General features: G+C 48.9%; 1 protein-coding gene across 9 annotated transcripts in view; it reads right to left on the bottom strand.

Annotated features, from left to right (window-relative positions):
• Positions 1–16,671, bottom strand: part of ANK1 (ankyrin 1) — a 54,117-nt gene extending 37,446 nt beyond the window's left edge. For 5 of the 9 annotated variants that reach the window (XM_064400293.1, XM_064400292.1, XM_064400291.1 and 2 more), the window contains exons 1-2: positions 15,762–16,671; positions 375–467 (exon numbers count right to left, since the gene is read on the bottom strand). In XM_064400293.1, coding sequence (XP_064256363.1) covers positions 375–467; positions 15,762–15,887 — 219 coding nt within the window. In that variant the 5' untranslated portion in view covers positions 15,888–16,671. The remainder of the gene's footprint in view (positions 1–374; positions 468–15,761) is intronic. The other 4 variants (XM_064400294.1, XM_064400296.1, XM_064400289.1 and 1 more) reach the window with 3 other exon arrangements.
• Between the last annotated feature and the right edge of the window lie 243 nt (positions 16,672–16,914).

The raw sequence follows: 16,914 nt of genomic DNA, 5'->3' as shown, positions 1-16,914 counted from the left end.
TGTCATGCCTGAGCCACACTTCATAAACACATCTGTGGGCTGTTAACAGGGAGGAGCCCACGTGCACGAGCTCTGCTCTTCAAAGAGTTCGAGGGAAGATGGAACTTCAGCAATTTAAAGCAAGATGAAACAGCTCCGTGGCCAGAGCCACGCTGTCCCTTGGTCTGTGCCACACAAAGCAGGCTGGGGACAGCGAGCAGGAGACCTGAGGGTTTCCACAGGTCCCTGCAGACCTTGGCTGGGCACAGTCCCAAATGGAGGACACCGAGATGGAACTGAAGTGGCAGATGAGGTCTGGTGACAGCAGCTCCAGGCTCTCTGCAGGGCCTAGAGCCCACCAGAGAACAATGAACGCGCCCCTTCCCCCCTTCTACCTGCACAGCAGACTCCTGCTCCAGCATCCCTTCAGGAGATCCTTGCTTGCAGCAAGAAGGCAAGGGGTCCACAGTGGTTGGTGCATGCCCTCTCTGAAAGACACGCAAGGGAGTCACACCAGTTGTCCAAAGGAACAGCCCTCCTGGAGACCGCTCCCGTCCCCCCCTTTCCAGGGCTCCAGCCTGGGCTGAGCCTGCAGGGCAGTGCTGGCCTGGCTGGCAGCAATCATCCCTCTTGGTGCTCCAGGTGCCAGCCTGGCAAAGGATTTGGGGTGCAGCAGGGGAGCCACACGGCTTGGTTTCCATCTCCAGCTACCACTCACCTGGCCCTTGGGCCAGTCACAGCACTGGGGCCAAGCCAGTGAAGGCACAGCCATGAGATGATCACACCTGGAAAGGCCTGGGGTGAACACAGCTTGTAAAATCTGCGGCTCTGAGAAAGAAACAACTGCTTCGCCAGCTGTTGTCTCCCTAGGGAATCCCTATAAAACAGCCCGGCCCACCACCAGGAAAGCTTGTATAAGCTGAGAGGCAGGAAAACTAGATCAATAGAACATGTTAGGATGGCAAAATGCTTTGCATTACACAGAAATTGAGATTTTTACACAATACTTCTCATACCCACATGAAAACTATTTTCTCCCTCTGCTATCCTGAGACAGCTCCTGGCACAAGGCTCAGCATCCCTGGTGCCTCAGTGCCTTTGCATTCCAGGTTCACACCTGAGATGGAAACCTTGAACTCCAGCAGCAACTGCAGACAGAGGCAGGGGTGAAGAGAAGCTCTGTCAGAAGTGCAGAAGGCAGAGATCTCTGAAGAGAACTAGTCCTCCAAGCTACAAAGAACCTCTTTTTTTTTTTCAAGATACCAAGTTCTGCCTCTGACCTTTGGAGAAACTCTTCAGCTGTGAGATGATGTAGCTGTGAAGGAATGCAGGGCTCCTTCCTGGGTTTTGGTATCTGCCATGTAACCAGAGAAGTGGCTGCCCAGAACCAGGCACTTGCTGGCTGCTGCCAGCCTGTCCTCAGCTGTTCTTCCTTTCATTTAAGGGAATGAGGAGTGCAATGTGTGCAGCAGAGAGCCCTAAACACATCACCTTGGGGAAAAGTAAATAACATAAAAATGGGATTTAATGTTTTGAGGAAGCTGTATGTGCCTCTGCCCAGGGAAGGAGCACAACCCCTCCTGAACTCAGCCACCTGAGAAATGAGGCCAGGACAAGTCCAGGCTGCAGGCACTGAAGGGAGCTGCTCCCTCCTGAGCACTTGCATCCTCTCCTGGTGCAAGGACATGGATACACCCAGGTTCACCTTACTCCAGCACGTCCCCTCTCTCCTTAGAGAGGAAAACACTCCCTGTGCTCCTGTCACCTGCTGAGGCTCCCAGGTTCCAGCCAGCAAGCCATTATCTCAGCAAACATCAATGCAGTTTTAAAGCTGAGTCAACAACAGAAGCTGAATAATTTAAATGCTTGGCAGTCCTGCTGCTGCTGCCCAGCCATGGATAACAGCAGGTAGACAGAAAAACAGTGGCGCTGTCAGGCCACTTCCTCCTGTTGGGAGAGAGCAGCAGTGATGCAGGTATAAATAAGTGGGTAAGGATGCTCTGCAGAGCTGAGATAGATGCTGCAGCTCGGAGCAGGCAGCCCTCAGAACATCACAGAGCTGAGGCTTTGCTTTCCTCTGGTGTTTGCGGCTTCTGGCAGTGATTTGTCACCTCACAGCAAGTCCATGGGTGCCACTGGTGCTCAGCTTCCAAAGTGCTGGAATCATCAGCCATGAGCAGCAGAGGAAGCATGTGAGGGGTCAGCACTCTGCTCTTCACCTTTCCATCTGAGGAGGAGTCGTGCAGTGGGATGTGGTGGGAGGGAGACAAAGATTTGCTGTACACAAATATTCCAGCCCTTGCTCTCTGGCTGCCTCTCCATCTCCTTTGTTGCTGGGGAAGCCAAATCTCTCAAATCAGTCTAAAAATTGGCACACTGAAGCACAGAACAAATGAAAAGAAAGCCAGTGGACTGGGTCTGCAAAGCTCTGCAGCTATTAGAAATAAGAAATCTCTTCCTGTCATAGTCTTGATCTAAGAAACCATTTATGGTCATTTGTCAGTTCAGAGCTATTTAATCTGAGGTTCCCAAAGGAAATTCAGAAATACAAATTGAATAGATCTTCTTAAGGTTGTGTTCCTTGAACTGTGCACTGTAGCAGACTTTGCAGATGAAGCAGACTGCTGTCTTACTCCAAGAGACAGCTGCCTTCTACCAGCACAACCACAATTTAGTTCTTGGAGAGGAAGCAGTCTGAGCCCCAAACCAAGATGTTTCAGCAGCCTTTTGCCCCTCCCTGAGCAGACAGACAGCTCCATAGCATGTGCCTCTCTGGCATCTTACCAGGATTTATCAAGTGTTCTTTTTGCTCATCATTTGAACAAGCCAGGCCACACAACTGAAAATATCATCACACAGATTTACCTTATTTACTTATTCAAGCATAAAAACTCAGAAAGATTCTCAAAGTGAAGTCATGAAAGAGCTGCAAAGCTCCCAAAGGAAAGGAATATTCCTGCCCATTGTTTATGCTGCAGCTTAGTACTGTGCTGTCCTGGCTGCAAAGAAGATATCTGCACAGATAAAGTTGTTCAGCAACCTCTGCATCCAGCTCTCTTATCCAGTGGACCAGAGCACATCTCACCACAGGATTAGCACTCGATGTTTGACCCTTCTTAGAGACTAGGCAGTTCTGAGAGCAAAAAGCATCACCTAACTCAGCCTGAATCTGAACATTACCACTTCTGGGAACTCAGAATTTGGCACTATGCCCACAATATGGGCCAAGGGCAAATCACTTCTTAATTACTGCTCATGGCGCAGATTTCAGCTTTCATTCAGACAGGCACAATCTGAAAGATGTAACAAGACTCTTCTCAGGCTGCAGCTAATCCACCCCAGCTATTGATCCTGTTGAATCCACTGGTGCTCCTGGAACTGCAAGTCTACCAATAACTGAGAGATGCCTAAATGTTATGCCTGTTTGGGAATCTCAAGAATGAGAGATTTCCATCACTTGGCTGCAGTGCATGCCTGGAGGCAGCAGAGAGTGACCTCCTGTGAGAGAAGATGAATGCACAGTGCCCACCTGGCAGGCTGCACTCTGCTCCTCCTGGAAAGAAACCTGCACCTGAGCATGAAGCCAGAGAGCCAGAGCTCAGATCTTACCCCACGCTGTCAGTGCACCTTTATTTTCAGCCTCTGAAGGTCTGCACTGTACCTAAATACCACAGCCTGCACCCAAATGATCTTGCTCTGTCATGTTCAGGCAGTTTGACAAAATATTTTCTCCTTTAGTATGCAGTGGCCAGCAGCACTGAGATCACAAGTCTGAGTTTGTCTACTGCTGTGGCAGCACAAGGAGCAGGCTGGGTGCTCAGAATTACCTGTTTTCCTGCACCAAACCCCCCATCAGCCTCAAGTGCCTACCTGCACACACACACCACCCTTCAAAGCACATCTGCTCCCTGCATGTCTGAATAAATCACACGTGTGCCTGTCCCCCCAGCAGAGAGTGGCCAGAGATGCTGGAGTCACCCAAATGAGAAATGTTCACAGAATTGTGTTCACACAGCGATGCCAGGGGCCATTTTGCAGCACACAAGGAGGAGGATGGGGCATTTTGCCCAGGACACACAGCCTGACAGACTCACAGTGAGGATCAACAGCAGCCCCTTGGTTGTGGCACACTACCCAGACAGATCAATATCATATTTTCACAGTGTTCAGCTTTATGTTCACTCCTGAAAATCCACTGCATCCAGCACATCTGGAGCTGCAGGGGGGTAGAAGAGGCACCTGAAGCCAGCATCCCAAGGACAGGCTCATTGAAGCAGTTTTGAGCTCCTACAGAGTCAAAGCTGTAGCAAGGCTCAATGCTCAGCTCCCTTGAGAGCCAACAGAGAAAAATGAGCATATAATTCAGCTGACCTACTTCCACATGTGGCACAGCATGGGAAGGGCTCCCTTCTCCCCTCCCGGGCTGGAGGGAGCTGAGGTGAGCAGTTCAGGCACAGGGGTCTGCAGCACAGTGCTCCTGGGCTGGGCCAGACCATCCCCTCCCCAGCGCCCTGCCCACGGTGCCACTGATGGGAGAAGAGCAGCCCCACTCTGCCCAGCACACCCAGCAGCAAAATCCCATCCCAGAAACATCCAAATCCTCTCAGCTGCTGTTGCCATGGCGACGCCAGAGCCAGGATCCACCAGCCTTTGATGTTCAGATCTGCTCAGAGCGTGCGGAATGTTGAAAGTGTGAAAAATGCCATTTGGAAGCTGGGGAGCTGTGTGCAAGAGCACCTGGCTGCCCTGAGGATGGAAGGCCCTCCAGGGAGAGAGTATGAATGCTGTCCAGCACCACTTCATCTTCTTCCACAGCCCATCACCACCAGCACACTGCTGCTTCTGTGCCCCAGCTCACCCGCTTAAGGGACTTTAATATTTAACATCAGACAAGTGCCATTTCACAGGGTAATTTGGGTTATTAATAAAAAAAAAATTCTCCCTTCCCCCAAGTGATAAAAAGCAGGATGCCTGTGCTCCATTTTATCAGTGCTGGGAGCTGAGCCCCACGAGAGTGCTGGCCCCAGAGCCATTAACAGGAATCCAGGAAGGGATGAGCAGCCAGAACAAGCCAGCAGAGCCAAGTGAGATGCAGCACAACGTGGTCCCCATCTTCCATTGCATCACAGCAGAGGGGAGGGAGTAATTCCACATGACACAAAAGTTGTGCCAACCACAGGAGGAGCTGGTGGTCTGATGCCCTGCATGGCAAGGACACCTCCAAGCTGCACAATTGCTTACCTTACAAAATTAACACTCTTGTAGCATTTAGCACTATGATTCCCTGAGGATTTGCAAAAAAAAAAAAAAAAAAAAGTGCTGTCAGTGCCAGGAAATGCTTTTCTGTGGTAACCACATATTCTCTGAACAGGGAGAGACATAGCTGACCTAGGATTTTCCTGGGAATATGTGAGAAAGCTCAGAAAAAGAATTGTTATCCTAATATCTGCACCTGTTGTGCATGTGTGGAATGGGTTATGGAGATTCTTTACCAAAAGGTGTTTTTTTAATTGGACTCTGGTGATGCTCTTTTGATTCATTGACAGTTGGATCCAGTCTATGGGACTGCCTGGCAAAGGCAAAGGGTTTTCCATATAGTATAGTGAATATAGTATATATAGCTTAATAAATAATTTAATTAGCCTTCTGCAATCATGGAGACAATGCTCATCATTCCCCATTCAGGGGGATGGCTGCTGCTACAATTTACACTGACCCTGCATCTACCCACCTCACTGAGCTGCCAGGTCAGGGTGGCTCAGCACAAGCCAAGTGTAGGGGCAGAGAGAAAGATCTGAAACATCTGAGGGATTTTTATGCCAGACTTCTGACAGAATTTACTTTACAACATGAAACACAGAAACCTGAAGTAGTTTCCTGCTTCAGAGAGTCGTCTCTCTTCTACATAGACAGCGTGTGTCCTGCACTTTGTCATTCCCACCACTTTCATTTTAAGATTCAGCCCACACTTGAGCTGCAAAGTTTCCTTGTGTTCTTTCACCCTCTTGCTAAAGTGGTGATCCCATACACAGACCAAGAGGAGGCAGCCTCCAGCAGCTCTAGGAGCTGGGGAAACAAGTGGCTGGAAAGAAGCAGAATGCAATTACCTGAGAAAGCTTTTTGCTGAACAGAAGAGTCAATCCATGCACACAAACACTTTATTGTGAAAAGCATCGTAGCATCTTTGACAGCAGCTATAGAGGATGCTGGATATCAGGCTCACAAAAGCAGTTCAATGTAAAAGTTTAGAATTCCTCCTCTTAACTTCTTGAGGGAGCCTGAGTATCTGCTTTACAGGGACTACTAAGGCTGTGCTTGTCTCTGAATGGAATTAAACAGTAAAGAAATCCTATTATTTCCTCTTTTGACTTCTTCAAGTCCTTTTCAAGAGAAAAGACGAGCCATTTTCACCTGCCAGCAGGCAGGTGATGAGAAACCCTTTTGGCCAGGATGCTCACTGTGGCAGATATGTGAGAGTGCCAGCTCTATTTCAGCTGCTTTGCTGTGTTACCTGCTGACCATGGTTTGGAACCTGGGCCTGCTGGAAGCCTCCAGCACTTTACTCTGCCCTCCTGCTTTATTGCAACCCTTAGTGCCTCTTCAGAGGCATAACATCCCCCAAACATGTTTGCATGCATGTTTATTCATGCTGTTCTTTAAAATAGCCAAAATTAAGTCCTTGTTTTCTTGGTTGGGCACTTAGAGAGATTCCTTGATGCTTTGTTGTTTCTTGGCACCTCCCAATCAGATCTCTGGCAAGTCATATACCCCTTTTAATGTAAATACAAAAATTATATATATCTGTTTTCCAAGCACTTTTCTGTCATTTAAAAAAAGCCTAATATTATCCCAGCAACCTGCTGGCAAAGCTTGGCAGTAAACAGCAGACAGCTTGAGGGTGGGGAGCTGACTGCAGCAGCTGCAGCTCCAGAAAGAGGACAAAAATCACGTTACGTGCTCCATTTGTGGTGTTTGGTTTTTTCCCCACAAATCTCCAAAGAACAGTAAAAGAAACTCTGAAGCCTCTTCCTTTTCTGATCTCTTTTTTTATTTCCTCAGTGTTTTACAATAGATTTTTTACTGTCAAGAACAAACTACAGGTTCATGTCTTATTACGGTGCACCTTCTCCAGCCAAAATGCTGCATTTATTCCTAACAAAACAGACAAAAACCACACCACCTCTGCAAAGAAAAAGTCTGTTCAGACTAAAGCTCTCAATGTGCAATGCCCCTTCTCAGTGGTGAACCTTATCTCCCAGTTTCATGAGGAAGTTGCATCCTTTTTGCAGCTGTGAGCAGAGCCTCTCCATCAGCTGCTCCAAGTGTCTTCACAGCTTTCTTAGCTCTAAGGCATGACTTCAAGCAAAGTGAATTAGTGAAAGATGTCAGCTCCTCTTCCCAAATATCTGCAATTTACCCACAGTGTCTGGCTATGCAGGACAGGCAGAATGAGTGTCCCTCACTGACCCTGTGCAGAAAATGATGGTGGTGCCACACAACATGCTGGGAGGCCCTGCAAAGTGCTGCTGATCCCTGTGAAATATCAGAGACAGCAAATGCTGCTGCCTCACCTTTTGAATGGAGAGAAGGTGTGTTTGCTGTGCATTTTTGAACTGCTGCTGGCCTTGGAGGACTTCCCTGACAAGTCTGAGAAGCACATCTCACTGGCAGGGACGAGTTTGAAAATCAGTTTTGCTGATGCAGTACTGGTGGGCAACAGATATTTTATACTTTCTCCCTGTGACACTGCAGCTCCTCTTACTGCAATCTCAGCTCCACAGCCACCTGACAGCAGGCTGAGGAGAAGCATTTTCCCCCAGTGCTCAGAGGAAGGGGGTCAGCCTGCTGACCACCGTGCTGCTCTTCAGCAGGAGCACATTGCACGTCCAAGCTGCGTGTACAGAGAGCTGCCATGCCATGCTCTGCTGAGCAATTCCTGCTTGGGCCAAACCTCCTGTCACTGCCAGCTAAGATGATGCTGCCAGGAAAAGAGCTGGAGAATGGAAAAGCATAGAAAATTAAAGCCTTCAGGACAAATACTGATCCCATGCAGGCATCTCTTAGCTCTGAACCCCCTCCCCAAGCCAAACCAGTGTTCCACAGACACAACTTCTCTTTCTGCATTAAAGATGGGAAGAACTACAACACTCCCCACTGCAGTAGAGGCACCTCTAACATCAAAAGCCAATTCAGTAAGATTTACCTTTCTTAGAACTCTCTATACACCACCAACTCCCTGTAGTCCACTCCCTGTTCCCACTGTCAGTCTGAGTGCTTTCATTCACCACAAGGGAAATGGAGAGGGGAAATAAATTTAAAAATCACTCCAAAATAAGAGAAACTCCATGCAGAGATTCACAAGAAAACTGGAGTGTTGAAATTTAGCATCTCATTTAAGGACACAGTAGTTATTACTATAATCAAATCCATGGCAAGCATTTACAGTAGAATGTTATTGATTCAAAAACAGTGTGAGAACCTACAAGATATATGTTTATGGTTATAGCACACAGCAAAAACTCACACTTCAGTCCTCAGTGAGGTACAGCTGATTTTCAGGCAGACCAAAGCAGGACCTTTTACTCTTCCCCTTCATATTCAGATCAATGAAATAAAGACTCAGTACACAGGCAAGTGAATTGTTAAAGCTGAACCTGTGTTTCACTCACCCCACACCTCTCTGTCATATTCTCACAGTATTTATCTTATTCTTTGGTGCTGTAATCAGCAAGTCCTGGGAAAGACACAATGCTCCTCGTTCCAAGCATGGCATCATGAATGGACTCAATGCACTGCATTTCCTGCAGAGTATCTGGACACCTTTGGACAAACTTTTCTGGAGAAATGACGCTGTAAGAAGGTGAGAATATTTATTATCCCTTTGCAGAGACTATCACACTGGTTAAAAATCAAACACAGTTTATATTCTGCAAAGGGTTTCAGTGTGCTGTTCTCTGCATTTCCCGTTTTAAAGTTCCAATGTAGGCACATGAATGCACCCTACAAAGCCTGCAAAGTCCTGTCACCACAGTGTAGTGACAAACCACAGCCTTCAATCTTGCTGGAGTACCTTTTCTTTTAGACAGGAATCTTCCTGGTGGCCTGGCCACACACACAAACATGAGCTCTCTCCCTCCTTCCTCATCCCTGTATAAATATAGAAACTCGTCTGTTTTCTAAATGCTCTCCTGCTGCTGTGTTCTCTCCTTCTGCCTCCCAAGACAACTCAGTGAATACCTGCTGCTTTGTCTCTGCTGCAGATTTTTCACTGAGGATGCAACATTTTGAAGCCATAGATTTAACACAGTCCCCTACACTTGCAGCCCCTCCACAGAGATGTATGGCTCTGGCTTAAAGTTTCACCCAGTCAGCAAAATCTGCTTTGCAAATAGGAAGGGAGCTTGAGTTTTTGCTGCTGCTTGCAGAGTTGAGGCTCAAAACATGACATAATCATCTGTGAAAAAATAAATGTGAATTTTCAGATGGTTCTGTCATGCTGAGAAGTGCCCTTAGAGAGAGAAGGTGTCAGGAACTTTCCTCCACCTAGGAAGCTGCCCTCTACTCACCAAAAGTTTTAACAAGGCTGGTCTATTCAATCCAGAGCTAAGGCTTTCAGAGCCTACCCTCGTGGCATTTTGAGAGCTGGAGGTGAGGACTGCAAGCAAGATGTAAATAGGCCAGAGAACCCAGAAATCTCCACCAGCTTTGATCCATCCTACCATCATACCACAATTCCAGACCACAACAGAGAGGCTACATTTCTGAACAACCCTGACACACTTAGACAATTAAAACAAATTAGCATGATTCAGACTAAACTTCTAATTTTAGCACTCTGTAAATCTGCTTTCCTTTGAGCTCAGGTCTAGCTTGCTGTACCTCAGCTTCACCACGCTGCAGGTGGCTTCCTGTGGTGGATAGACCAAGCCCACCAGGCTGTCACATGCAGGACTTTTGTGAAGGCACTGTCTTTTGTGCTCACCCTCCTGCAAGCATTTGCTCCAGGCAGGGCTCATCCCTGCATTCAGCCAGTGCCCTCCTGGGGAAAACGTCCTGGCCGAGGTGCCAGGCACAGAGGACAGGGCACAGCTTGAAAGAACTTGCTCCTGAAACAGATTTCTGAATGCTGCGAGGCTCCGGATACTGCTCAGCTCATTTCAGTACCAAGCACACCAAGCACATACAGATGCTGTTATTACCTGAATAATTTAAGAGCCTGCAGAGCGGCAGTGCAGAACAGCACCAACATCCCCCCAGTGCTTTCTGCCACCAGCAAATCCCTGCAGCAGGGGATTCTGCTCCTACCCAATGTCCCTCACATCCAGATGCCCATGTCCTGCCCCTGTTCAGCCCCCACCATCATGGGGAAAGGACCAAAGCATCCCTTGTGCTCTGACTCTGCAGGCAGCACGGTCCTTTCTCCTGCTTGCAGGTAAGACACCAGCACACCTCCCAGCAGCTAGTGAGGACCCAGGTGGGTGACAGCCAGCCATGCCACGTCCCTGGCAGGATCTGCTGCCACTGAATGCAGGAATCTCAGTAGCCTAGTCCAGCCATGGTGCAGGGGCCAGATATCCATGGGAGCAGGACACAGCGGAGCTCAAAAGTTATCATTGGGATGTTCTGAGCCATCTGCAGCTGGGTCTGCTGAAATCCTTTGCCCTCCTTCTGTCTGTCACTCTTTTCTCTGCATCCTCTCTAAGCCCAGTGCAAGCTGAAGGCTGCTGCAAGGAACCAGCCATTTGAAAGGATGCAGGCGAGCAGACAGAACAAACCCAGTGGCTGCTCCTTGGCAGCGCTCCAGCAGCGATTTCTCACCCCAGTTTCTCGTGTGCTTATTGCATAATTCTGACAGAGGTGTCTTGATTTTCTGTCTCAGAACCCTAAGCTCAGACCACCCTGATACACCTATCAGTGAACAGTCATTGAGTGACTGTGACCTCTTTTGCTTGTCACACAAAAAGCACAAACGCTGTCACCCTGTACGACTGTGTGACTGTCCTCCTAAGGAATCATCTGTAATTGCTCCTCTGTCTGATTGAGTTTGTGGCTGTTGGCCCAAACCCTTCCTGACTTGTTCTAGTTACCACATTTCCCCAGCTTCCAAAGGATGGAAAAATTAATCCATGTAAAAGCATTCTCATTTCCATCCTCCACGTCGCCGCAATTATCTCAGTGCCGCCTCTACCCAGTCACCTCACACACCTCAGCTCTGAGTTTCTTCTGACAGTTATCAGCCTTTTAATTGCCCACATTTATCCCTTATCCATGCTTGAATATAGGAAGGGGGTCACTTGATCCTCTGGCCTCCCTTAGCTCTTTCCCACCATTTCACTCCAGCTGGAGAACGAGCTCTCTCTCTGCCAAATGGAAGAGCTCCTGCCAAATGGAAACACCTTGCCCTTGCTTTCCCACAAAATTCAAACCCACTCGCACAAATTTCTTGTCTCCCTTCTCCAAAGCACCCTCCCAAGCTCTCCTGGCAGGATGCACTTCAGTGTGTAATCTCGAGCACTAAAACATTTCCTGCTGCAGCGTGCAGGAGCAGTACGGCGCTCAGGATGGGTGCCAGACTGAAATGTGGAGATCCATGAGCCCTCAGGCTGATCTGCGTGCTGTTTTCAGGAAACTTTCAACCAGAAAAAAAGCCAAGGAGTTTTATGCAGGGAGTTTCTTATTAGGGATCACTTACTATTTAAGGATGCATTGTGGGAGAAGCTCTATAACAAGAGACTGTCTGACCCTTGAACACTTGCAAGACAGACAAACTAGACAGAAGCAGAAAGAGAAAAGAATTTTGTTCCTCATTGTATCTTCCCTGCCCCATAGCCAGAAAAAAAAAAAAGAGGTAAATTCAGGCAGCCTTGTTCCCAAGCAAAGTTTGCTCTGAATGTCCTGAGAGGATGTATCACATCTTTCATACTAATAATTTAAACACTGATAGGAATCATCACAAGAATTTCCCTTCAAGCTTTTGCTTGGATTGTTATCTAATACTGTAGCCCCAGTTATGCTGCACACAGGCTGAGTATGCTCTTACACGTGCACTTGATGAGTTCTTTGGACAGTATTGGCACTGCTGCTGTTGCTGAAGTCCTCCTGCTCTTTGCTGCATAGCACTCTTGTCAAAGACATTTTAGAGGTTCCAGCCTCCTGCCCCATGAATCCTGCATGTCCACTGAGAAGTGCAGCTGGGATCTGCATCTTTGTAGAGGGGCAGATGAAGGTGTCTGCCCCTGCTTATGCTTGATGAAATATTTGGCTGAATTCAGTACCGAGATAAGTACACTTCAATAGGAAGAAAGATTTTCATAGAAGCACTAACTGTTATTTATTAGTCTCAGTTAAATTATGTCTGGTCAAAATGCCACCAGCCATCAATTTTGGACCACCTGGTCCAGCTGCAAGTTGCTTGTACATGTGTGTTTGAGACAAAGGGCAAGCCAAGTGCTCTGGGCCCAGTTTGGGCCCTTTCTAACAACCCATTTGGTGAGCCCTGCCAGTGCTTCCAGAATTGCTGGCAAGGGATTTGGTCCATTTTCTGTCTTTAACACATAACTACAATAGTCACATGCAACTCAAAAAGGACTCAATAACTGTGTTCACATAACAAGCTGCCTCATAAACAATGTCAGAACACCACTTTTCCACTTCTTTTCCACTTTTCCAAGGTGTTTTGCTGCTGCCCACTGGCCCTGGCAAAGGCAGGACTGCCTTTGAAGTGACCTGCATGACTCCCCAGCGAGGGCTTCCTGCCGAGGTGGCCTTACCACATCTGCAGGGAAAGGAAGGAAGTGCTCTTGTCTATGACCGCCTCTCAAAACCACAAAAAAGAGACACAGAGCTGCACCCAAAGCACAGATATCTCTGCTGTAAATCACTATTTCCCTGTCAGTGCAGACAGCCACATCAGAAACTCCACATGCAGCCCTGCAGCAGTGACAGAGTGGCTCTGGTCCCCTGTAAACTGCCCATCTAAGGAAAACACAGAGAGGTTTGAAGCCAGGACCCTGCAGCAGGAACAGCAAGAAGCCAACCCAGATGATGCTTGGCACATTCTGTAACAGCAGTGACCCTGTGTTAGTTCACACCCTCTTTTGCTCACGTCTGCTCTCTGTCACACCTCCCTGCTGCAGGGCACCATCAGAGTCACTCACACATCATGCCACAGCCCTGCTAAGTCCCCACAACTCAGGAGCTGCGTTAAATGTGGGAAGACACAGGATTATTGAACACTTGGTCTCAATCCTAAGATTGAGACAACCCCCAGGCACTCTGCAGAGCACACAGAGCAGGAACACCTCAGGACATGCCTGGCTGTTCCATGTGGCAGCTCTGCCCAAAGCAGAAGATTGCCTGGGCTGGACAGGGAGCCTGGATGGGTGGCAAGGTGCCGTTCCTTAAATCCTTGGTGCAGCCCCTGTCAAGTGAAAGCTCAGCTGTCATCATCTTAAGTTGCAAAGGTTGGATGCAGGGAATATTGGAGAAGTGGCAAGGTTATGCATCTGGACTGTCCTTGTGCCAAGAGACAAACAAGAGGTAGAGAACACAGAAATGGACAGTACAAGGTCAATCAGGTTGTTGTTACATGCACTTAATACAAAACCCAAGAAATTGCTGCAGAAATTGGAAAGCAACAAATACAATCATGGTCAAAGGAGAAGGATTTTGGTCAACACAGCATTAAATAACAGAACTCACTGCCTCCAAGTATCACAGAACACAAGGTTCTTGCAGGATACAACTGTGAAGTTCATGGGACACATATAACTACACAAAAATTTCAGGAAATGCTAATGGATACTAAACTGAAGAAATAACTGCAGCTCACATGGAATGGGATGAGAAAATATTTCTTCTGAGGCCATGATCTCCTTCCTTGTGGCCATCCTTGCTTTGTGTCATGCTAAGGCTTCCCTGGACCATAGGTCATGCCTCTACTTTCATTGCAGCTGTGCTTGGTGGGCTCAAGCAGATAGCAAGACACTGCTGGCCTGCCCTGCACAACCACCAGGTGAATGAACAGCCTCTGCCCCAGAGAGCCTGTGTCTGTGCACAAAGCAGGCACTGCCAGGGGAACAGGAGGAGTCAGAGACATCCCAGGGGTTTCAGCACACTCCAACAGACAGTGCAAGGGACACGGCGTGGACACGACACGCGTCCCATGCAGGCTCACAGGGCACCAAGACACTGACCTCACCCAAATCAAACCCCCACAGCTGCTGCAGCAAAGCACGATGAGGGAATCCAACACATCCTGGCAGGCCACTTGGCCCCAAGGACTCGCACAGGGAAAACACTGCCACTAGAGACACTGAGGCTTTGGGGCAGGGGCTAGCAAGAGACAGCTGGCCAAGGGAAAAATGTCCTGGTGTGGTGGTTCTTCACATCAGATCCCCTTTAAAGCCCTCTGCCAGTGTGAGAGGCAAGCTGCTCCGTCAGCTCCCAGTGCAAGAGGCCCTGCAGGGAGCAGCCATGGACCTGCAGGCACTGAGCAATCATCACCACTGGAGAAGGAGGCATCTGACACGAGTGTGGCAGCTGAACGACCCCCAAAATCACCTCCCCAGCTGCTGCCTGCAGACCTCACCTCTGTCCTGATGTGCCCACTCATTTCCCCTGGATGGCTTCCTCTCTGTGGGCACAGACCTCTCCAGAGGTCTCCAGACCTCTCCTTTTCTCTTTAAGGAAAGCAAGACTCTCCTCAGTACCCTCAGGGCCCAGCTACCAAGGTGTTCCAACAGCAGAGCTCTGCTGTGAGGCTCCTGCTCACGGGGGCACATGGAAATCTCTGGGTAAAGGCAGAGGAGAAGCCCACTAAGAATTCCTGTGCCATAACCTCCTGTCAGATACATCCTTGATCATCCTTGGTTTCACCTCTCTCCTGGCTGCCTTTCTGCACTGGTGCAGAGCACGTACACCCTCAGACCATGCTGTGGTAAGAACATTCAGATTCAAGAGGTCTTCAAGGGGCAGCAAAGCAATCTTAGCGACGTGCCCACTCGTGCAGGAAGAAGACAACAAGAAAAAGCTGCCAGTGACTTTTTCAGAGAGGAGCCAGAGCTCAAAAGAGCTGGCAGACCCCAGGCACCAGCACATTGGTGTCAGCAGAAGGGACAGACATCTCTTTGCTGTCCCTGATTCCCCTCACCTGCTGCCAGCAGGGAAGGGTGACCCACGTCCCAAGCACAAATATAGCCCACCCCCAGGAGCAGCAGAACCCACAGATCTCTGCACAAAAATGCCTTCTCTGTTAGGAGTCTGCTCCTGCTGTGCCCTGGTTTCAATATTCTGGTGCAGATTAAGCAAGGGATGGAGGGGACAACAAAATTGACAGCAAAATTAGTCCTGCACTAGACAAAGGGGTGGGGGTCTCTTGTTCCTAAGCTCTGAGCACAAAAAGCAATTGTGGGAAACTGAAGGAAGCTAGAAAACAGCATTTTTATCTTAGAGATCAAATCTGTTACTGGGCTGAGTGAGTCTGTTTAGCTGCCTTGATGAACCCCTCAGTTCCCTTACCCCTTCACTGGGTTTTTTATATCCCTGCTCCCTCCCTCCCCCTGCTCCCTGCAAGCTGTCAGGGTAAACAGCAGATTTCTGGTCCCAAAAGTTGTCCTCTGTTTGACAGACTGCTTCTTGTGCTGACTGCACACGGGTTTAGAGGGACCAGGCTGCCCCTCTGCCAATCTCTCCCCACCCTCCAATCCCCCCAAACACAACCAGCACTCACTGCCACACCACAGGCACCTGGATATAGGGTTGTTTTCCCCAACACCACTGACCTTTTTCTTCCGGTCCCGAGAGCGGTTCCTGCGCTTGCGGTTGGATTCTTCCTTCTCCTTCTGCTCCTGCAGAGCCTGAGCCTCGATGTCTTTGATTTTCTTCAGCTGCTTAGCTGCTTGAGCCATGGCTGGTCAGACTGCAGTCCCCTCCAGAGCACTTTCTGTGCAGCACCCCCCGATTCCTGGCCGGGGACGCGCGCTCCCCTCACTCAAAAGCTGCCGACCCAGATGAGCGTGAAAGCAATAACGAGAGGAAAATTGAAAGCAGTCAGTAAGCCCCAAAGGACAGCCAGCGTCTCCGGGTAGTTGCTAGATGCAAGCTGGGAGCACTTTATAAGCCATTAATAATCCCAAATCCAGGTGTTCCAGAGGTTCTGTGCACCATTGCAGCAGCCCTTGCCTGTGCTGGCACATCCCTTCTGGTGGGACAGGACGCTGGACTGGTGCTGTGCTCTCTCCCTCACTGTTTCTCCTGCAGTAGGAAAAAAGATGCAGGCAGTCAGCCACAGGAAGGAAAATAACTCCCAGCAATTAATGCATTGTGACAGTGGAGAAGCAGTGAAAAAGGAGGCCGATGCATTTCATCCCGAGTTCTCTGTAGCAATGCCTAAAGAGCAGTAACCTGCCTGTATTCAGTCAGGGGCTTTACCACTGCAGTGCTGCTGAGGCAGGCACATATTCCAGTCTCTCCAATTTTCCTCCTCGCAGTCAGTCTCTGTGCTGCATCACTCACTCACTCACTCTCTCCTTACGATTCCATCTTCCAGCAAAGGGAGATGGCTGCATCCCTCAGCAGGCAGGCAGCTTCTCTGCTCAGAAAACAGCCGATGCTGCAAAGGATGTGCCAAGTACTGGAGCAAAGTGCAGCTCAGCAGCATCCTCTCCTCCTCGCATCTCTCCGCTGACTGAGCAGCAAGAGGAGGGGAGGGATCTCAGCAGTGAACAGGAGACAGAAATGAAGGGTTCAGTCTGCTCTTTGCACAGCAAAGTAAACCCAAGCTACCAGCTCCTGCCTGCCCAGGCATCAGCAGAGCTCAAATCCTCTCTGAGGGTACCTAGGCAAGGCTCCCAGAGTCAGCCATGCCTTCTCTACACAGAGCCCTTCATTTCACCTGCTGCTGTTTTCCAAAAGCACAAACAATTCCGTGTTGGA

The sequence above is a fragment of the Passer domesticus genome, chromosome 28, assembly GCF_036417665.1.
Source record: "Passer domesticus isolate bPasDom1 chromosome 28, bPasDom1.hap1, whole genome shotgun sequence".
NCBI lineage: Eukaryota > Metazoa > Chordata > Aves > Passeriformes > Passeridae > Passer > Passer domesticus.
Note: the sequence above shows the minus strand (reverse complement) of the source record. Positions and strands in the feature narration are given on the sequence as shown.